The sequence below is a fragment of the Myotis myotis genome, unplaced genomic scaffold (genome assembly GCF_014108235.1).
Source record: "Myotis myotis isolate mMyoMyo1 unplaced genomic scaffold, mMyoMyo1.p scaffold_m19_p_11, whole genome shotgun sequence".
Lineage (NCBI taxonomy): Eukaryota > Metazoa > Chordata > Mammalia > Chiroptera > Vespertilionidae > Myotis > Myotis myotis.
The window spans coordinates 62,195,731-62,217,869 of record NW_023416315.1 but is presented as its reverse complement, the minus strand read 5'-3'; the positions used below and the strand labels follow the sequence as shown (position 1 = coordinate 62,217,869).

Sequence of the window (22,139 nt, the reverse complement as noted above, 5' to 3'; positions counted from 1 at the left end):
GTTGGCAAGAATAGAAGAGATACAGAGAAGAACACCAAAGTTACCAGCTGTGATCAAATGTGGAGATCATTCCCCTGGCAAAAACAGTGATTCTTTTACCCTTTCATTCTGAGTCCCACTGGTCTTTGCTGGACAAAGATGATACTTCATTTTCCTCTGTTTCGTTGTACACTTGCATTGTCCTGAGCAGTAGTGGTGTACTATAGTTCATATCATTCAATATTGTTACCCTATCTAAAAAGAGGTAATATGCAAATTGACCATCACTCCAACACACAAGATGGCCAACCCCATGTGGGCAAAGATGGCCACCACAAGATGGCCAGCAGGGGAGGGCAGTTGTGGGCAATCAGGCCAGCAGGGGAGGGCAGTTAGGGGCGACCAGGCCAGCAGGGGAGAGCAGTTGGGGGCAACCAGGCCAGCAGGGGAGGGCAGTTGGGAGTGGCCAGGCCTGCAGGGGAGGGCAGTTAGGGGCAACCAGGCTGGCAAGGGAGGGAAGTTAGGAGTGACCAGGCCAGCATGGGAGGGTAGTTGGGGGTGACCAGGCTGGAAGGGGAGGGCAGTTAGGGGCAATCTGGCCAGCAGGGGAGCAGTTAGGTGTCAATCAGGCTGGCAGGGGAGCAGTTAGGCGTCGATCAGGCTGGCAGGGGAGTGGTTGGGGGTGATCAGGCTGGCAGGCAGAAGCGGTTAGGAGCAATCAGGCAGGCAGGCAGGCGAGTGGTTGTGAGCCAGCAGTCCTGGATTGTGAGAGGGATCCCACGTTGGAGAGGGTGCAGGCTGGGTTGAGGGACACACCTCCCACCCCGTGCATGAATTTCATGTACCGGGCCTCTAGTATGATATATTCCATATAGCATGAATTAGATCCTTTTTTGCAGAACTCTGTAGTAGTTAGATGTCAGTGGTTTGAGCTATTTTCTGAGGGCATTTAAGCAGACATTTTGAGTTTCTCAGATATTCTGAGTTTGTGTGGGAATACATTTTAGGTACCCAGTACATAAACGGAATTTGTGCTTCTTCCCCAGTTGTGCTGCATGGAAACAACCTGTTAGTGTTTGGAGGTACAGGCATCCCATTTGGTGAGAGCAACGGAAATGATGTCCATGTCTGTAATGTGAAGTATAAGAGATGGGCTTTACTCAGCTGTCGGGGGAAGAAACCCAGTCGTATATATGGACAGGTACCAATCTATGGCTGGTCATGGTGGATTATTTGTTTGGATTTTTCTAGTTCTGGGAACAAACAATGTCAGAATCTTTATATTACTACCAATTTTTGTTTGTTTGTTTTTGTTAATCCTCACCCGCAGATATTTTTCCCATTAATTTTTAGAGCAAGTGGAAGGAAGGGAGGGAAAGGGAGAGAGAAAGAGAGAAACATCGATGTGAGGGACACATTGATTGGTTGCCTCCCGCATGCACCCTGACCAGGGACCAGGGCTGGGGATTAAACCTGCAACCCAGGTACGTACTGTTGACCAAAATGGAACCCAGTACACGGGCCAACACTCCAACCACTGAGCCACATAGCCAGGGCACTACCAATTGTTTAAGTGGAGAGTAAATTCACTGTAGTTAATACTTGTTTTTTCAGTTCTGATGTGAAATTGTAATTTGTAAATCTGGTATCTTGCCTTCTCTCCTTTATTTCTAATCCAATTTAGGATTATGATGTAGACCTGTATGGAAGTTTCTTAAATGTCAGGACCCCACCCCACCTTCACTCCCATCCCCAACAAGAAATTGGGCTCCATATGGTCTGGGTCTTGTCATCTTTAGAGTGAAAGGATTCTTTGAAGTTTTTTTTTTGACCTAAGTAGCAGAGAATGTGATCCCTGCACTTAGTTAAGATCTGAGCTAAAACACAGTATGTAGAGATTAGTTTCCAGTTAGGTTCAAGTGCTTCAAACCTAGGTTTGAAACGATATGTCCAAAAAGTTAGGGTGCAACTCACCATACATCAGAGACCCTTTGAGAATAATGGCTAAGCTTAAAATAATCAGTCTTTGTTTCTTACTTGACTGGCTGACATCAGTACTGATAATAGCTTCTGGCTATGTGTAGAGGCACATACTGGATAACTCTATATTTCACAACAGGAGGCATTTAAACTCTTAAGAAATGACAATAAAAATAGCCAAACTTACTTTGAAGAAGAGAGTCTGGTGGAAAACGTCAAGTTTTGGGGACTGACTGTCAACTCTACTAGTAGATCTTACCTAAGGAATTCTGGTGGCTTATTTTCATTTCTGCTCCTTCTGCTTGAGAGCATTTTTCTTCAAATTGCTTAGGAAGAGAAACAGTTTTCTTTTTCTTTTTAAAATATATGTTTTTATTGATTTCAGAGAGGAAGGGAGAGGGAGAGAGAGATAGAATCATCAATGATGAGAGAGAATCATTGATTGGCTGCCTCCTGCATGCCCCACATTAGGGATTAAGCCTGCAACCAGGGCATGTGCCCTGACTGGGAATTGAACTGTGACTTCCTGGTCCATAGGTTGACACTCAACCACTGAGCCACGCTGGCCGGGCGAGAAGCAGTTTTTAATGAAAATGCTCACATCCATGATCTATAAATTCTTTGGTTGACTAGAAGCCCTAATGATCCTCTGACCCCCTTGCCAATCTAGGTGGAACTGGCTTTCCAGTTGAGTAAACTTTACCTTTCTAAAAATAATCTCTGTGCCCTGGCCAGTGCGGCTCAGTTGGCTAGTGTAGCTTCGTGTGGCTCCCATGCACTGAAAGGTTGCCTGTTGGATTCCCACGATGCCTGGGTTTGGGGCTCCACTTTGGGAGGCATATGGGAGGCAGCTGATCAGTGTCTTGCTCTCACATCGATGTTCCTCCCTCTTTTATCCCGTCTCTCTCTCAAAATAAAAATAATCTCTGTGTTCTCTAAAATCTTTAGTTCATTAAGGGTCTTCTGTTTTAGAAGGTTAAAAAAATACAAGAGGCCTGGCTGGTGTGGCTCAGTGATTCAGTGTCAAACTATGAACCAGGAGGTCACGGTTCGGTTCCTGGTCAGAGCACATGCCCAGGTTTTGGGCTCAATCCCTAGTAGGGGGCATGCAGGAGGCAGCCAATCCATGATTCTATCTCATCATTGATGTTTCTGTCTCTTTCTCCCTCTCCCTTCCTCTCTCTGAAATCAATAAAAATATTTTTTAAAAATACAAGAGAATTTCATAAAACCTGATTTGGGGGTATTTAATAAGTTTATATTCTTTAATCAAGTGCTAACGAGTCAGTCTTTTTCACCTTTCCCTGTTTTTCAGGCCATGGCTATCATCAATGGCTCCCTTTATGTCTTTGGAGGGACAACTGGCTATATTTACAGCACAGACCTGCACAAATTAGATCTTAATACCAGAGAGTGGACACAACTGAAACCAAACAACCTATCCTGTGATCTTCCAGAAGAGAGGTAAGGTTCTAAGATTAAAGCATATTTATTCTTTCTTCCTAAGATTTGACTTTTTTCCACATATTGGTAATACGGTTTGAAGAAAATCCTTTGGCCTGGTTAAAATAGCTAACTGGTTGTTACATTCCAGTTCATCATTAAAGAAGGATCTCCTGGTAAGGGAGTGATATTTCCCTCTGAGCTCTAGAATTTTTTTTCATGTTATTTTCTCTTATACTCAACTTTTCCTGCATTAGGAAGATAGTAACGCTTTGAAGAAGAAACCAATGGTAGTAATGTAACTAAATTTCATATCACAGGCAAAACAATTACTTTCTAGTTATTTTTTTAATTTTCCATCTTAATTTGTATATTTTGATTCTTTGGCTCATTTGCTCACACCTGTATCATCAGTATAGGGCTTAGTGCCATTACTATAGTGGTACTCAATGAAAATTGATTGGATGGATGGATGAGAAAGAGGAAGGGAGGTATGGAGGGAGAGAAGAAGGGAGAGAGAGAGGGAGGGGGTGGAGGGTTCTTCAAGTTCTCTGTTAAACACTCAGACAGCACATGATTCACTCTAGTTGCCTTCTAGTAGACCCTAGATCTTTCACTTTTCTTTCCTGATAGTGGTTTCTGCTTCTTAGAGTTAAACTCACTGGAAAACTTAGAATGATCTTTTGCCCTCTAGTTTAAAAGCAAGGGTATAGTAAATAATTTTTTAATTGTTTTGTTTAATCTAAGGTCTCTTTGTTGTCTTTAAGCAAAATGGTATATAGATGCTAAGGAAGAATTTATCTTTATTTTAGTATAGTAGTGGGCTGACTTGCAGAACTTACCATGAGAGGACTTGGGAAATGGAATAATTTTTATGTAATTTATTTTATCAGCATTTTATTTCCTTCATGGAAAGGAGGAGATAGATGAAGTTTTCAAAGCATTTTAATATGGTTGCCTTCTTTGAATTATTTTATGGACATATTATAAATTGTTTCAGCTTGTAGCTAGGCTGCTTGGATAAAAGTTCTGGTAGGCATTTCACATTATATTCACAGTTCTGTATAGCATAATTTTCCTGGTATCTTTGTATCTGTTAAATAAGTATTTTAGTTTGAAAGCCCATGGTCTAGAGCAGCCGTGGGCAAACTACGGCCCGGGATCCGGCCCATTTGAAATGAATAAAACTAAAAAAAAAAAAAAGACCGTACCCTTTTATGTAATGATGTTTACTTTGAATTTATATTAGTTCACACAAACACTCCATCCATGCTTTTGTTCCGGCCCTCCGGTCCAGTTTAAGAACCCATTGTGGCCCTCCAGTCAAAAAGTTTGCCCACCGCTGGTCTAGAGTTTCTAATTAAATGTAGGAAGATCACTTTTTAAATCTCTATAATAGCTTCCCTCCTTATGCAAAGTTATCACAAAAAGATTATAGAAAATCTAGAAGATACAAATAAGCAAAATGAAGAAAATATAAAACAAAATCTAAACTCAGAGATAACCAGGGTTAATATTTTGGAATATTTTGGATGTCACCTTATAATCATTTTCTTTGCATATTTATGTATCTATCATTTATTTTTCTTTTGAGAGTACATTTATTAAAACTGGGGACACAGGGCTTGGGGCACAAGAAGCAACAGGAGAGCGCCTAGGCAGTGCTCTGCTTTGGCTCTCCAGAAATGGTAGAGGAAAGAAGTGGTCCATGGTGGGGCTGCTGCTAGCTCACTGAAAAGTCAGAGGAGAGATTAAAAATGTCGGCAGAGTAGGAGGATGCTGCATGGTCATGCTCCCAGGAACAAGCTGGAATTACAACTGAAATATGGGAAGGCTTCCTGAATAATCAATGGAAAACTCACAGGAGAGAACCCTGATACCCAAGGACCAAAGGTGGAGCCGGCATAGAGATTGGTAGGAGGGGGCAGAGACGTGACCCACGGAGGGGAACTGAAGTCCCGGAGAGCTATCTCAGCTGGTGGTGGAGCAGGGGGTGGTGCCACTGAGAATTCTGGGATCTAATCCCGGAACTGGGCTCCCCAGCAGAGAGCACCAAAGCTGAGGAAGGTATCCACGTAGCATCAAGCTGTGAAAATCAGTGGGGTGCTGTCTGCCAGGGAGTGGCAGCTGAAAGTTCAGGCACCCTCTTAAAGGGGGAGCTATGGGACAACATGAAACGAAACAACATACGAATAATAGGGGTGCCAGAACAACAGAAAGAGGAACAAGGGTTAGAAAACCTATTTGAAGAAATAATATCAGAAAACTTCCCAGAGGTGGGGAAGAAAAAAAAAATCACACAAGCACAGAGAGTCCCAAACAAGGTGAACGCGAAAAGACCCACACCAAGACACATCATAATTACCATGGCAAATGTTCAGGACAAAGAGAGAACCTTAAAGGCTGCAAGAGAGAGACTGAAAGTTACATACAAGGGGTCTCCCATTAGATTATCAAATGATTTCTCTACAGAAACACATCAGGCCAGAAAAGAATGGACGGAAATTTACAAAGTGATGCAAAGCAAAGGACTGAATCCAAGAATACTCTATCCAGCAAGGCTATCATTCAAACTTGAAGGGGAAATAAGAAGCTTCACAGACAAAAAAAGGCTAAGGGAGTTTATCACCACCAAGCCAGTAATGCAAGAAATGCTAAAGGGACTGGTGTAAAAAGAAGAAATAAAAAGCTCAGAAAGAAAACAGCCACACAAAAAAAGAAATGGCTACAAACAAGTACCTTTCAATAATAACTTTAAATGTAAACGGACTAAATGCTCCAACCAAAAGACATCGAGTGGCTGAATGGATAAAAAAACATGACTCATACACTTGCTGTCTACAAGAGACCCACCTCAGAAGAAGGGACTCACACAGACTGAAAGTGAAGGGATGGAAAAATATCTTTCAGGCAAATGGAAATGAAAAAAAAGCTGGGGTAGCAATACTTATATCGGACAAAATAGACCTCAAAGTGAAGGCCATAACAAGAGATAAGGAAGGCCACTTCATGATACTAAAGGGATCAATACAACAAGAAGATATAACCCTGATAAACATATATGCACCCAATGCAGGAGCACCCAAATACATAAAAAAAAAAAAGTCAGAGGAAAGGCGGCCTTGGAGACAGGTTCAGGGGTTGCTGGCGCTGCTCATGGCTCCCCTGGTTGCAAGTCTCATGGGGACCCTTAGAATTTAGGAGAGAAGCAAAGATGCATTCAACGAACATTGCCTAGCCCAGTGGTCAGCAAACTGCGGCCCCTTGAATATGGCTCTTCCACAAAATACCACGTGCGGGCATGCACGTACAGTGTGATTGAAACTTTGTGGCTACACTCAAGGGGCCAAAGAGCCGCATGTGGCTCGCAAGCCACAGTTTGCTGACCACTGGCCTAGCCCTTCCAGTCCTTCCTTATTGCACACTAACACAAAGCCATTAGAAGTCTCATCAGAGCGGTACAATGTTAAGGTGCCAGGAAAGGGAAGAAAGGAAGGTGTGGGCCTGCTCCAGAGAGAGCCTGCAATTATCTATAAATTTTTAATGGAATTACAGCCTATCTGCTCTTATATAACTCCCCCCCCCCCCCCAGTTAGTGACATAAAAACAACTTCTCAACATATTAATTCTCAACATATTAATTATTTTGTATGCCAACATCTTCTGGTTACATACTAATCTATTTTATGTATATTCTATAATTTATTTAACCAATTCACATTATTAAACACTTAGGTTATTTCTAATAATTTATTATTATAAATAATAATCCAGTAAGAAGCCTAGTGGCTAAATCTTAGGTAGATCATTTTTCACTTAATTATAAACGTATTTTATTGTGTATTTCAGATACAGACATGAAATTGCACATGATGGACAGAGGATTTACATCTTGGGAGGTGGTACTTCCTGGACAGCTTATTCCTTAAACAAGGTATATATATATTTTTTTTAAAAGAGAGAGAGAAAAGAGGGAGAAGTGTAGAGGGAGGCATGTGCTATGCTAAGTAAGATAATTCTGTTACTATAGATATCTTAAGTTTTGAAAAGGTTCTTCATTAACATCTATTTTATGTTGCATGCTCTTTATCATGTAAGGTTGAGCTCCGTGCCCCTAATATGCTCTCCATTTGACAGCTGCATTATCGCACATTGAATATACTTCATGAAAATTATCCTCTCACGCTGGATGAGGAAAACGACTAAAAGGAAGAAATAGTAGCTTGAATGGAGCAACTAATTGGAATTGGAAGCAGCATTCTCAGAATGTCACATCCTTATCATCATCAGTGCTCTGTGTCTAAAAAGAACAGGCATTTTTAGGGCCACGCATCACTAACTTGAGAAAGCTGAGCTCTGAAGGGCTTTCAGTTCTCCCATCCCTGTGGCAGTTCTAAATGCACGCATCCAGGGGAAATCTAAAGTAGGATGCAGAGCTCCTGGTCTGTCTGGAACCTTAATGATCTTTTTTCAGTTTGGTTAAAACTGCATTCGGGTGCTTTCTTACCAACATTTGCTTTATTCTTTTTCTTCTTTTTTTTTTTCTAAGCAGTTTGCATATTTATTTTTTTTAAATTTCTTTATTGATTAAGGTATTACATATGTGTCCTTATCCCCCCGTTGCTCCTTAACCCCCACTCATGCCCTCACCCCCCTGTTGTCTGTGTCCATTGGTTAGGCTTATATGCAACACTTGCTTTTTTCTGTTATAAAATCATACATATTTATTGTAGAAAATGTGGAAGTTGCAAAATTCTAATTTTTTTCTTCATTATTTTCTTTGTTTTTAAATATTGAGATAATCTATGTGCTTAATTTTTAACTGTTAATGTTTTGTCTTAGAATTAGCAATAAATCAGATAAAAACAGGGAAAGAAGACTTTTCAAAAAAGAATATATGTTTGTACAGGCTGTTGTTTAAAATCCAGTTTTCAGGCTAGCTAACATTATCTGTGTGTATCTTCTTTTTCTCTCTCTCCAAGATCCATGCATACAACCTTGAAACAAATGCATGGGAGGAAATTGCAACAAAACCCCATGAAAAAATAGGTAAACTTATAGTATTGACCCGTTTATCTTTAACAAGTGTAGTTTATACTTTACTTGTTTTGGAAGGGAAAAATTAATTTTATTGAGTTATATGACAAGTAAATATCTGTTGAACTGTTATTAGAAATTACTTGTATTCCTGAGCCCAATTCTTCTTCTTCAGCAATTGAGCAGAGACTTTTAAAGGGAATTGCCGAATTCTGTGCAAGTGAGGGATTATGGGTGGGATAAGAAATAGGTACTTAAATCAAGATCTGTCTGCCTGTTTGTGGGTAAGAGGGCTTGGGAAACCCGCTAGTAGCCTGACCTCTGCCACCCCCGTGTGTTTTCCTGCACCTTAACATTGTGCCGCTCTGATGAGACTTCCGCTGGCTTGTGTTAGTGCCGTCAGGGAGGACTGGAGGGCTGGGCAGTGTTTGCTGACTGCAGCCAAGGGGTTGTTTTAGGTGAGTTGCTCGTAGGATGTCTGTCACTGTGTCGAATCAGTGTAATCTCTGTGAACAACGGAATTTCTGTGCTTATGTGTCTGGCAGGTTTCCCTGCAGCCCGAAGATGCCACAGTTGTGTTCAGATAAAAAACGGTAAGGGTTCTAAATAACTCTCTGGTTCCATTTTTGTAATTATATGTACGGAGAATGCCTTATTTCCTAATGATAGCAGCTCCTTACAAGACACATAACTCTGGGAACAGCCTGTTTCTTATAGTTTCAACTTAAGAGGAAATTCATAAAGTTATGCTTCTCTCAGCAGTTTTTATAAAGTCAACTCGTATGTTTGGGTTCCTTCAGTTATCAGAGAACTCAAGACTTGGTGATAAATAAGCTTTTATTGTACCCCTGATTTTCAGCACCCCACCGCAGCAGATGTCGGTGGTTATGGTGGGGAACAATAGAGACCTCAGTGAACATTGTATTAAAACTGTAATCACTCCTTCTGGAGTATTATATCGTAAAGTTTATTTTGTTCTCTGTCTGATGCCAAACAGAACTGTGAGCTTATTCCTGGGCCATATTACAGCAAAGGCATTGTGTGGCTTCAGAGAGCAGCTGCAGCTACTTTATCTAAGCGTGATAAATGACTCCTCTTTGGATAACCTTTCTGTCTTTTAATTTACAGCTTATTTTATAGTTTGATATAGCACCTTCCATGTGTTTCTGGGAGGAAGTTGTATATAACTGATTTGATAGCCTGCATCCTTTCAGCAGCTTCGTTTGGATTTCCCGGGATTATGCTGCCGTCTCTCGTACAGAGGTTCTTTTTATTATGCTTCTGCTTTTTGGATAAGATTTACAGATAGTGGCATTGTTCAGCTTTGCCTCTCTATGAACGGAGCTGTACTTTTCTGAATCCTAGTCAAAATGGTTTCCTGTGTACTTTATCGTTTGTTTAAGTATTGGCTTCAACTTAATCAAGACTTGAAATAAGACAGCTATTATTTTGATTCTTTGAGACCAGGCACCGTACAGACGGAATTCAGCCTTAGTTCTGGGCATTTAATTTGAAGGCTCACAAAGCCTTTGTTACAAGTTGTCTAATTAGTTATAACTAACTGAATCCATAAAGCCAAAAACAAACAAAACAGGCGCAATGAAAAACTTTGATTTTGGGAAGGTTTTTTCCCTCTGATGTAAATACACATCAAATGGGTCTTCAGACTGTCCTCTTTGGGCTGAAGAAAACTTGGAAGAGCCTCATTTGTGCCCCCAATCAGAACAGCCCAACAGATGTTTCTCCTCAGGTTAATGTCTGCATAAAGAGCATTTGTCTCTACGTGCAGATAAGTCGATTCTTTCCAGGACGTTAAAAGAAGAGTTTACAAACTGATGGTCTGCAGATGTGTTTTATTTGACTCATATGTGTATTAAAGTTTTTTGAATTACTAACACTTAAAAATCAAAATGCTTCACTTTTAAAGAAATCCAGATTTCTTCTTCCCTGGGAACCCAGTGTGTGATACCAGATTTCTTGCATGATTACATGAGGTGTCCAGTGGAGGAATGTAGTTCCCCTAGCTGAGAAGCTTTGCTCTTTTATTTATTTACTTTAAAGAATAGTTTATGCCCTAGCCAGTTTTGCTCAGTGGATAGAGTGTCGGCCTGCGAACTGAAAGGTCCCAGGTTCGATTCCAGTCAAGGGCACATGCCCAGGTTGTGGGCTTGATCCCCAGTGGGGGACTTGCAGGAGGTAGCCGATCAATGATTCTCTCTTATCATGGATGTTTCTATCTCTCTCTCCCTCTTCCTTCCTCTCTGAAATCAATAAAAATATATTATAAAAAAATAGTTTACAGATTTTTAGAGAGCAAGGAAGGGAGAGAGATAAAGAGAGAAACATCGATGTGAATATCGATTGGCTGCCTCCTGCATGACCCACTGGGCATCAAGCCTGCAACCTGGGCATGCACCCTTAACTAGGAATCGAACCGGCAACTTCCTGGTGCATGGGCTAACGCCCAACCAACTGAGCCACACCATCCCAGCCTAGATTTATGTAAGGCAAACCTGGCCTTAAGTCTGGCATGGTATTGATCACCTGGAGCCCCATTGCCATCTCCCCTATGGAGCATGTGCACTCCTGTTTGTGCCCTGGACCTTTTTACTTCTTTCTATGCCTGGCACCCACAGGTATCGGAACCCAGACATGAAGCCTCCTTAGAGGTTTGCTTCCTTTGTCCTAGCAAAGATCCCAACATCGTGTCCATCGAGGGACGAGGCGGCAGCATGAGGAGGCCCACCCAGCTGAAGTCCTCTGTGGTTTGGGGAAATCTGAACTGGTCCCAGGTCAACTAGCCGTGTGCTAGAGCTGTGGCTCCTTTTCTTTGTGTGATCTTGGCTTTCTCTTTTTGTTTGATAGATGTGTTTATTTGTGGGGGCTATAATGGAGAAGTGATCCTGGGAGATATCTGGAAATTGAATCTGCAGACTTTTCAATGGGTAAAGCTCCCAGCTACCATGCCAGAGCCCGTTTATTTTCACTGCGCAGCTGTTACACCAGTAAGTTTTTATTTTCATATCTTCCTTACATAGTTGCAGATAAAGAAATCTTTTTAGGAATATTAGCAAGAAAAAAAGATTCTGATATCAGCAGATTCTGGATTAAGAATGTGTTTTTAAAAAGTTCTTCCAAAGCTCGCGCTTCTCCTGAGAAGTGGGGAGAAAACATCATATACAAGTTTAAGAGAGCAGCATAAATGTAAAAGAAGTGCTACATGCAGCATTTGGGCCCTGATAGTGCTATCAGAGGGGTTTCCTGGACGGCAGAATAGATTTACCCCATGATGCCAGGTTATTGAGAATTCTTCTAGTTTTTTTTTAATGCAAAAGCCTTGATTTTCATCTCTATATTTCCAGTATTAGGCACAATGGAGAGAAACCTTAATGTTTGTTGAAGTTGTTGAAGTCTAAAACAATCTATAGTTTCCCCCTTATGATCTCATTCATTATTTAAACCAGTCGTGATCACTGCACTATGTTGGGATCAGTGAGAAATTTTTTGTTTCACCTCATCTCAATTCAGCCCACTTTGAATTTTTTTTTCTTTAGTCTTAGTGTCTGTTTCTCTCCCATTTGAATTTATCCTCTTTGACTGCCATTTGTTCATAGGCTGGTTGCATGTACATTCATGGAGGAGTGGTGAACATCCACGAAAACAAACGGACTGGCTCGTTGTTTAAGATCTGGCTGGTGGTACCTAGCTTGCTGGAACTGGCATGGGAGAAGCTGCTTGCGGCCTTCCCTAACCTAGCCAACCTCTCCCGAACACAGCTTCTGCACCTTGGACTCACACAGGGACTCATCGAGCGCTTGAAATGAGGATTTCTGGACTGTTCATTGATACTGGAAATGTTAAATTAAAGAGACTCCTTTATTTATGGGCAGTGTAGAATGTGCTACAAAGAGGATTGGTTACCCTGATCAAGGCCTTATTCAGAAAATACATCAGATGCCTTTCTGTACATTGATTTTGGTTTTAAGTTTATGGAATCTCACTTTCCCTTGTGTTTCTTTCTTTGCTTTTCTCCCTCCCACCCCAATACATACACACACACTCACATACTCCCTTTTCCTTGATGCATTGAGGGAAAGTCTGAAAGTACCTTAATAATGTTATGAATCAAGATAAGATAACGAATTTTTTAAAGAAGTTTTGAACATATGACCATGTCAGCCAATGCTCTATAAATGAAAGCAACATCATCAATGAAAACAAAAATAAAATTAAAAAATTTTAAATCCTGCAACAAGACGTTTGGGGGATAGAACAAGAAGGCTAACCTTGAGAGACGTGCAGATGGTGTGGAAAGCTAGTGTTTAACATACTGCTTTCAAAGATACATCTGAGGAGCTGGTTCTGACGGCCACGGCGGTAGACATCTTGCTGCAGAGATACCCAAACCTAAATTTTGACTTAGGAGGAAATTTAAGCAGCTCAGCAACCTTGATGAGTGAGTTCTTCTTTCACCCTGTGGCGCCAGCACTCGCTAGAGGTGGCTTGTCGGAAGACTTATGTGTGTCACAGTGGTGCTGTTCGCTGTGGCTCTTAGACATTAGGACGCCGAGAATGCTTCACATCAAGAAACAATGGTGGTCCAAGTTCTTTGTTTGAGCAGTTTTGAAATTCTCCTGTGCTTATGAATGCTTCAAGTATCACTTTGGCTTCTTCTTCGTGGGGAATTGTAGACCCTAAGTATGTGGCACAAATGCTGTGAGACATAAATGTAAGCTCATGAGAGGCCAGAGGAGAGCAGGGCCGGGAGGGCTTCTGCTCTGGGCTGAGAGCTTCGACTGTCACGGTGCCCATTTCCTTTCAGAACTTGCTTCTTCTCTAACTCTGGGCCATGCACTTGCCATTTTCTTAGGTGACAGGTTTATCTCTAGAAAGCCAATTGGCCCTTGATTTTTCTCTTAACTTATCGCCTCCTTCTCCATCTGCTTTAATGTGCATAGTGCTGTGAGTACTTGTCTGGTAAATGGATAAAAGGTCCTGGGGGAAAAAGCCACAGGCCATCTTTCCTGAAGAACTAAGCATCATTTTAAAAACTAACATGAGGAGCCCTGGTTAGAGCATCATCCCGGGACCTAAAGGTCTCGGGTTCCATTCCTTGTCAAGGGCACGTACCTCAGTTGCAGATTCAATCCCAGGCCCTGGTTGTGGCGTGTGCAGGAGGCAACAAATCGATGTGTTTTCTCTCTCTCCCTTTCTTTCTCTCTCTCTCTCTCTCTTCTACCCCACCCCTTCCACTCTCTAAACAAACAAAAAAAAACTAGCACGAGGAAGGAATGAAACAGGATCATTCGCTTTTTGGTGCGAAATTTTAGTTCTGGTTTGTTTTGTGTTGTTTTGTTTTGTTTTTTAAATATATTTTATTGATTTTTCACAGAGAGGAAGGGAGAGAGATAGAGAGTTAGAAACATCGATGAGAGAGAAACATCGATCAGCTGCCTCCTGCACATCTCCCACTGGGGATATGCCCGCAACCCAGGTACATGTCCTTGACCGGAATCGAACCTGGGACCTTTCAGTCCACAGGCCGACGCTCTATCCACTGAGCCAAACCGGTTTCGGCTGTTTTGTGTTGTTTTTAATTCTAGGAAAGAAATGACTTAAATTTTCACTTGCTCCGCCATCACGCTGCTAGAGTAGTCCAGCATTTGGAAGGCCTTGGGCGCATGAAAGGTGCTAAAGGCACACAGTGCTGGTCATCCCATTGGTTGCCTCACCATAGGAGACTCGGATGAGAGATTTAGGACACATTTTCCTTTAAGTGCCTCTTTCTCACTTAGCTTTTAAAGTTATTCTTTTTCCTTCATCCCAGAAGGGATATCTTTAGCTCATGTGTGGATTTAAAATCACCTTTGAGTTAGGCCTAAAAGTTACCATTGAATGTTCAGTGCTAGGGAAGAGAAAATTGTGGCCTCTAGACTTGAACTCCTAACTTGCAGGCCTTATTATAACATCCCATCCATGTGGGGTTGAGTTTATGGAGCCTGTGTTTGGCAAGGTCTTATAATAACCATTCATCTCTGAGTTTGGGTCCTTTTGCAGGGAGTGAGGGGTGTGGAGAGAGGCAGGAAAAGGAGCCAGTCCTCTAGAGGCCCCACCTTCATTTTGCCATGACCAGTCTGTTTGGCATTAACTTTCCATCCACCGCTAGGCTTGTTGCTATGAGGGGCTCCCTCCAGAGCAAGTCAGTCTGAGCAGCCCCGTTAATTCAAAACAAAGCTTTGCTGCGTGACTCCAGTGTCGTCTCTGGATCATTGGGGGAAATATGTCTAGGATTAAACAAGTCGCGCAGTCTCGGGTGGTGAACGGATTTTGTCATGGATTTACACAGGGACCAAAGACTGAGTGCTTCTCCTTTCATGGCTCTTGGGATATAAGTAGGTCTCTAGTTCTTCTACACAGAGAGAGAGAAAGGAAGCCTGGCTCAGTCCATACTTGCTGGCATTCTTTTTGTAAAGCCGCCTAAGAGCCGTCATCTTTGAGGTAGACTTTGGAGGCCTGACATCCAAGACCTGTGTGTGACGTTTTCATACACGTACATATCTTTGGTCCAAAATGTCTTCTTTTAATATAACACTAGTGAACATGATGTAGTATGACCAACTCTGAGTGCTGTAAACTACACTTTATGCACATGTTCTGGATGCCAAATGAGACTGTGTGTGTGATGACTTAAATGTAGATGACTAGGATTTTATATAAAGGGCCACCAGGCATTTTAGTATATCTATAACCAGCTTTTAAAGTTATTCTTGAACTTTAACTCTGAATTCCTGACACTTACTTGATTTAGGAAAGTTTATGCCTGCTGCTTCTCCACCTCTTTGAGGTACTCCCTGCTATCTTACTGCAGCCCTGAAGTTTAAGTGCAATATAAAGAAACACATATGGATATGTACAGATTATATATAGGATATGACTATAAGGCAGGTAGCCAACTTTCTTGGGGAAGCCAGCTCATCACTGTAGAGTCAAACTATAACCAGAATTTGAGTTGGGATCGGCTGGCTTAAGCCAACTCTTGGTAGAGCTGGATTTTCAAGTCAGTGTTTTGTTACTCCAGTCCTTGGGTTTGTTAGCTTTGAGACTTCCCCCAGTCATCTTTGTACTCTCTCGTGTTTGCATATCTGCCTACATTTCTTTGCCCAGGAACGAGGAAGTCTATCTGTGAGAGTTTCCTACGTGGAGAATTAAAACCTAATATTTAATACTACCAGTTCTCCCATGTATATACTAATTTATCTGTGAATGTCAGACTTTAAGTAAAGAAAATCATGCTTTCTTAATTTAATAGAGTGTTTTCCACATCCTGGAAAAATCTATAAAACAATATAGACTAGATTGAAATGTTAGGGGGCCAAACTGAAACCCTTTCCACTGGCAGAATCTTCCTTTTTCAGGGCCCTAGTGACATGATGTGAAACTTCGCTCTAAACTGTTCGTGTCTATGACACAGCTAGATTTAGATGTAGAATAAACATTAACATTTCTAAGCAAAGGTATATTAACAGTGACCTTTGGTTACCCAGAGTAGCAAGAGTAAAGCACAGATCATTGAAATCCATAGATAATCAGTGTTTCAACTTTTCTATCACACTTGATTCATATAGAGTTTTTCCTTCCTACCCCTGTCCCCATAAGCACCTTCTCTTCAATGGGTGGAGCTGTGCGTGGTTAGAAATGGAAAAGGAAGAATCCTGGTCGGGTTTGGAAACCAGTAGACATACAAGCAACCTGATCAGCTCGGGCAATCGGCTGACATTAGACCCACTGGTGGTAATCCTGAGTTTAGCTTTGGCATAGTTCCCTGCCCTGAGTTCTAGGCCATCTGTCGTCTAACCATCATAGAACTCTCAGCACCTATGGGAAGACTACACAGTGTGTGAGGAGGAGAAAACCCATCATGTCAACACACTTCTTTAGCTTTTGACATATACTTGCTTTCCCACTATCCATGCAGGAGTCTTAGTTTTTCCTTTCCAGCCATATTGCTGAGCATGTAGGAAAGGTTGAATTATCTTTGGAGACTATGTTGTGTTACTTCTGTAAAACCCCCTTGTCTCTAGGTGGTCTTACAGACATCTAGAACGAGGCCCAGGTTACCGAATTGGCTACCTGACAGCACTCTGATGTAGCACAAAATGCCATCTTCCTTATTCTTCACTGTTCTGGCATTGAGCTTCAAGATGGGCAAGGGTTTATGGTCTTGTGATCATCAGCTCCAAAAACTGTCACCGTTAGCTTAAATAGCTCTGGTTCCCAAAATACCTGAGGACTCTCGGAGCGTTGGCCAGGCCTGAGGTAGACTCAGTCGAGGTCTGTAACCTCTGCATTCCGTTCGTCGCCACCAGATCATGCCCAGCAATGGTGTATCCTTCTAAGGTTGTTAGGTTTGGTGTAAAGCAACCTCCTGTCTTGTCTGATGTTATAAAAAGAAGCTCTGAGTTGTGCTTCAAAAGTGGTGCCATCTTTTTAGTATAATTTTCATGTTTTTGATTTTTTCCCCACTTTTTAGAAGTTTCTTAAGGGCCCTGCTTAGTGTACAGGGTGAGTCAGAGGCAGTCTCACCAAGCTTAGTAATTGCTGTTGTACTAGTTGCACATGTAGAATACAAAGGAGGCATCAGAAACACACTGACCTTCTCTAGAGCCACTTTCTTGTACGGAGTCTGAGCAGGGACAGTGCCAGCATCTCCCTGTAAAGGCACCTGCCAATGAGGATTTTCTGGAAGAACCTCGGCAAGAAAGGGAAACCTCCCCCACACACAACCTCTGAGGGTGAGCCTGGGCGTGGCTCTTCGTACAGGGTATGCTTAGGCCACACGCGATGCTCGCCTTATTATAAAGCTATTGCCACAGTCCCGTTAAATAGTGTGGAAGTCCTTTTGCAGTCTGGTGTGCATGCCGTATGAGCAGGACAGCTTTTCCACCTTACCTGGGTTCCTACAAACAGGTAGGAAATATAGTGAATTTACCCTAAAATGTCCAATCTGTATTTATGTACCTTGTCAGTGTTTTGCTGTTGGTTTTCTAAAAATAACATGATCAATAAATCATCCAAATCTATGTGGTTCAAGGCTACCTTGATTGTCTGATGGTAATCTGTGGGTATGTGAGCTCACCTGTGTGACCTAAGCATCAGTCACCACCACCACCTACTTTATACCCCACCACAGTCCACTTTTCTCTCTAATTTCTGTGGGTCATCCACCTTCCACCCCCCTCACTGGGGGCTGCTTCTCTCTGCTTAGCATCTGGAACTCCTGGACAACAGTCACCAGCCCCCTCAGGACGTCAGCAGGGGTGTGACTGTGGGGCAGGTCCCACTCCCTTCTCCTCGCCGCCTGTATGTTCCGCAGGCTGCCACTACACAAGTTTGTATGGACGCGTCAACACTTTCCTTCCTTTTTTTTTTTTTTTTTTTTTTTTTGGTGCCCTGACTAGGAATTGAACCCGGGACCTGTCAGTCCACGGCCCGACTCTCTATCCACTGAGCCAAACCAGTCAGGGCGCATCAACACTTTTCTGAATGGTTGGAGGAGCCATAGAGAGTTGAAAGGGGAAGTTGTGAACTTGTACATAGTACAGAGTCACAACCGTCTTTACGATTCAAGGGAAAGCCCCGGGAGGAGCTGAGCCCTTCACGGAGGCCCTTTGGGGATGAAACCAGTTCCTACTGCTGGCTTTGCCCTTCCACACGCTTCCCTCTGCAAACCTGTGCTTTGCATCACTTCACCCTCGAAGACAGCGGTTCTCAACCTGTGGGTCGCGACCCCTTTGGGGGTCGAATGACCCTTTCACAGGGGTTGCCTAAGACCGTCGGAAAACACATCTATAATTACATATTGTTTACAGTAGCAAAATCACATAACTGAAGTAGCAACGAAAATAATTTTATGGTTGGGGGTCACCACAACATGAGGAACTGTATTAAAGGGTCACAGCATGAGGAAGGTTGAGAACCACTGCTCTAAGAGGATCCCTTCTCCCACAGCTGTTCCCCACTCCCTTATGCCCGGAGTAGCGTCCCTTTCAGATCTCATGTTCTGTGGTTATGACCAAAGGCTTGGAGCATAACGGTGAGCGTCAGACGTGAACACTAAGATTGGACCGGGTTAGCTCGTCACCTTGATCTTGGGATTAAGATCACGGGTCCTGCTGCAGGGGCAGGTCTACTGTAGAAGCCAGGCCGTCCTGTGAGTGCCGCAGTAGTGCAGGCTCCGAGTGATGGTGCTGGCACTGGAGCTGCAACAGAACCAGCCCAGCTGCTGGCCCACCTGTGACCCACTGGTTTCCAAACCATGAGGCAAGCTTGTTAAAAACACAGAGTCCTGGGCCAAAATCCCAAAGATTCTGGTTTAGTAGGTGAAATTTGAACAAATTCCTAGTTGATTTCCATTTAGCTGGTTTGTGGCATATGGGAATCCAAGCCCCACAGCTGAGTAACTGCCTGGTGCCGGCTGAGATAACTGATAGAAACCTTGCTACCTTACTTGTCACTGTCATTCTTTTTTTTGGTTTAATTTTTTAAAATTTTTATTGATTTTTGAGAGAAACATTGATCAGTTGCCTCCCACACACGCCCTGACTGGGGATCGAACCCGAAACCTGGGTATGTGCCCTGACCAGGAACCAAACCCACCACCTTGTTGGTGCATGGGCCAGGGCATCACTGCCGTTCTTAATTATCCTGCAGGGACCTAGAGCAAAGGCCAGAATGAATGGTTCCCAGTCCTTGTTCTGCTAAAACTCTGTAAAGATGGCAGACTGGCCCCCTGCGTTCACCTCCTCTCCCTCTTAGAGAACTGTGGAGAGCGGCTACAGTGTTTGGACAGGTTCAAGCCTTGGACTGATGAGTCCTCTCATTGCCACGTGCAAGTCCCAGCTTGGAGGGCAGGGCCCTCCCAGCACAATTATAGCCAACAGCTGTAGTTGTAAGCGTGAACCTATGGTTGGAACACGTGGCCCCACATGCCTGAGTGATGTGGGTTTGATAATGTTCAGGTGCATGTAATAGAGTAGGATTGAAACCCACGAGAATGTTGTAAACATCTTGACCACGCCCTTACTTTGCCTCGTGGAATCTGGCTATAAAAGAAAGACACGGCTTGTAGTCCTCGCGCTGTCGCTAGCTCTCCAGCAGAGAGGCTCTCCATCAGAGAGGACAGCGTCCCACCCAGACCCAGCTTTCATTCTCTTGTCTGTCTTTTCTAAATCCGTCACCGCCCCCTCTCAGGGTCACCCTTGGCCGTGCTGGCGTGGCACAGAGAACCACTAAAATAATAGTAAGATAGCCTTACTTTTCTTTTCCCTAAAATGGGGCCAGTAATAGTAACCTGTCTCTTGACATTATTATGTGGCTTAAATGAGCAGGTATATGTAAAGTGCTGCCTGGCATGTAGTAAACATTATTAGGCATTTATTATTATTGTTCTCTATAGCTGATGGAACAAGAAACACAGGTGAAATATTTACTTAAAATTACAGTTAAGGAGTTAAATATAAGAGGGTGAGGCAGGGGAGGTAGAATTATGTAAGTGAGCTAAGTCCTCATCTTCCATAGCAGGAAGGCAATATATGGAGTGTCTCAAATCGAAGCAATAACCAGTAAAGCATATTAGAGATGTAAAGGACGGTATCCTAAAAGCAGCCCAAAGAGCGAACAGTAATGAGACGGGTAGGGAGGGAAGGGCTGCGGGGACGGCTGTTTATTTTTTTAAGTATGTTCTTGGTTTTGGTTTTGTTCCCCCCCCCCCCCCCCACCCACCTCCCCCGCTTTATAAAGCAGAACCCCTCATAGCTCTTCCAATTCAGTTCCTCAGGATGCTGTAAATCTGGGTCCGATTGTAAATGATCGGGTGTTGCAAAGGGTGGAGCGGGAGCATTAGTATTTTTAATTTCTTCATTGATTCAGTTGAAGCCTGACTGGTTTGGGGGATTCTTTGATTTAAAAGCCAACCTTGGAAGCTAGTAGAAGGAAAAATGCAGGGAGGGAGGGACTTTTAAAAAAATACACAGTCTCTCCAGGTTCAAGTGTGGTTTCACCCTACCACCCAGAGCCTATTCCTCATTATTCCATCCATTCATAAAATCAAGAACGTTATTCCAGGGCAGACGGTCTTTTATGCCATAAACACAGCGAGGTGAGAGGAGGTAGAGGGTTTCTGAGTGACATACAAAGCAGACCCAGCAAATCCATCCATCCTGCACAGACCTTGGGGGTCTGGCCCGGAAGCTGCAAAGGCAGAAGTGAGATACTTCTCTCAGGTTCTCATATACAAAGTGTGTGCCAGCTCCGCTGCAGCAGTCAGCTGCGCAGGAAGACCTCGCAGCTCCCGCAGGAAGGAGGATGCCAAGCCCCGCTCAGGAAGGGCAGCAACCACCTGGCCCACACCAGGACTGCGGACAAGGGCAGGCAGGGGGGAGGCCAGCCACTTATTTCCGGACCTCCCACCAGGCCAGGAGCTTTAGAGCAGTCTTGCACCTGGCAGCTGTGAAAAGAAGAGAAAGCAGCTGTCGCTCAGTCTGTCACCTTAGAGGGGACAGACTGGTCAGTTCATCCTTTTTTATTTTTATTGATTCAGAGAGGAAGGGAGAAGAGAGACAGACAGAAACATCAATGACAGAATCATTGACTGGCTGCCCCCTGCACGCCCCACACTGGGGATGGTGCCCGCAACCCGGGCATGTGCTCCGACCAGGAATCCAACACCGTGACCTCCTGGTTCATAGGTGGACGCTCAACCACTGAACCACGCACGTCAGCTGGGCAAATCCTTCTTGAACCTTCCACCTAAAGCTGTCTTGCTATTGGAGCTGAGGTGGCTGTCCCCATGACCGCGAAGGGTGTTTTCAATATCCCCTCCATCTATAATAATAAAAGCGTAATATGCTAACTAGACTGGACGTCCTTCCAGACGAAGCTGGGGCTGCCAGGGCCGAGGCAGCTACCTTGGCAGGTGGGGCTGAGCGCTTGCACGAATTTCGTGCATCGGGCTGCTGGTACCACAATAAAGGACCAGACTTACTTGCTCTGCCAACCACAAATGCATCAGGCATCTGGGGTCTCAGTTTCCTCCCTAAGCCTCAGCCTAGAGGAAAAGGCGGCGTGTGCACTGACACAGCCAAGGTCGGGTCATGGTTCAGGGTGGCAACATCTGCCTCTTGCTCCCCCTGCGCTGCCCAGACTCCCTTGAAAGTAAGGGGCCTTGGAGGTCGCTCAGGGGGCATGTGCGCGGGGTGCACCAGGGCATGGGGGCTGAACTGCAGCCCTGCTTGGTCTCACCGTGATCGCAGAGCCCAGCCTCTGCCTCCCACATGGCAGCCAAGCATGTTCACGGTTCGTTTTCTCCTCAGCAACCCGGTGTTGGAACGTCAGCCTGGAGGTCTTAGCCCATTTCACAGGTTGGTAGGCCAAGACCTACCAACAGTGGTTTGCCAAGGGGGTTGGCCAGATCCGCAGAGCTCAGGAAAGGGGGGCCCTGCCTGCAAACCCGAGAAGTTTCCTTTTAAGAAATGTCACCCTCTGGGCGGGTGACAGCCAGTCCTGAGCGAGAAGACCTCGAAGGGTGTCTGGAGAATCGAATTCCCCCCCTCCCTCCTCGCCCCCCAGTCGACGGCGGTGGGGTGGGGAGAAGGGTGGCGCTAGGGCTACGGGCGCGAAGACTAAGGGGTGTCCCAGCGCCG

General features: G+C 43.8%; 1 protein-coding gene across 4 annotated transcripts in view; it reads left to right on the top strand.

Annotated features, from left to right (window-relative positions):
* Window positions 1-12,439, top strand: part of KLHDC10 (kelch domain containing 10) — a 46,784-nt gene extending 34,345 nt beyond the window's left edge. For all 4 annotated transcript variants that reach the window (XM_036328692.1, XM_036328694.1, XM_036328693.1 and 1 more), the window contains 7 exons: window positions 1,026-1,180; window positions 3,275-3,423; window positions 7,252-7,336; window positions 8,385-8,451; window positions 8,985-9,032; window positions 11,305-11,444; window positions 12,054-12,439. In XM_036328692.1, coding sequence (XP_036184585.1) covers window positions 1,026-1,180; window positions 3,275-3,423; window positions 7,252-7,336; window positions 8,385-8,451; window positions 8,985-9,032; window positions 11,305-11,444; window positions 12,054-12,263 — 854 coding nt within the window. In that variant the 3' untranslated portion in view covers window positions 12,264-12,439. The remainder of the gene's footprint in view (window positions 1-1,025; window positions 1,181-3,274; window positions 3,424-7,251; window positions 7,337-8,384; window positions 8,452-8,984; window positions 9,033-11,304; window positions 11,445-12,053) is intronic.
* Window positions 12,440-22,139: the final 9,700 nt, after the last annotated feature.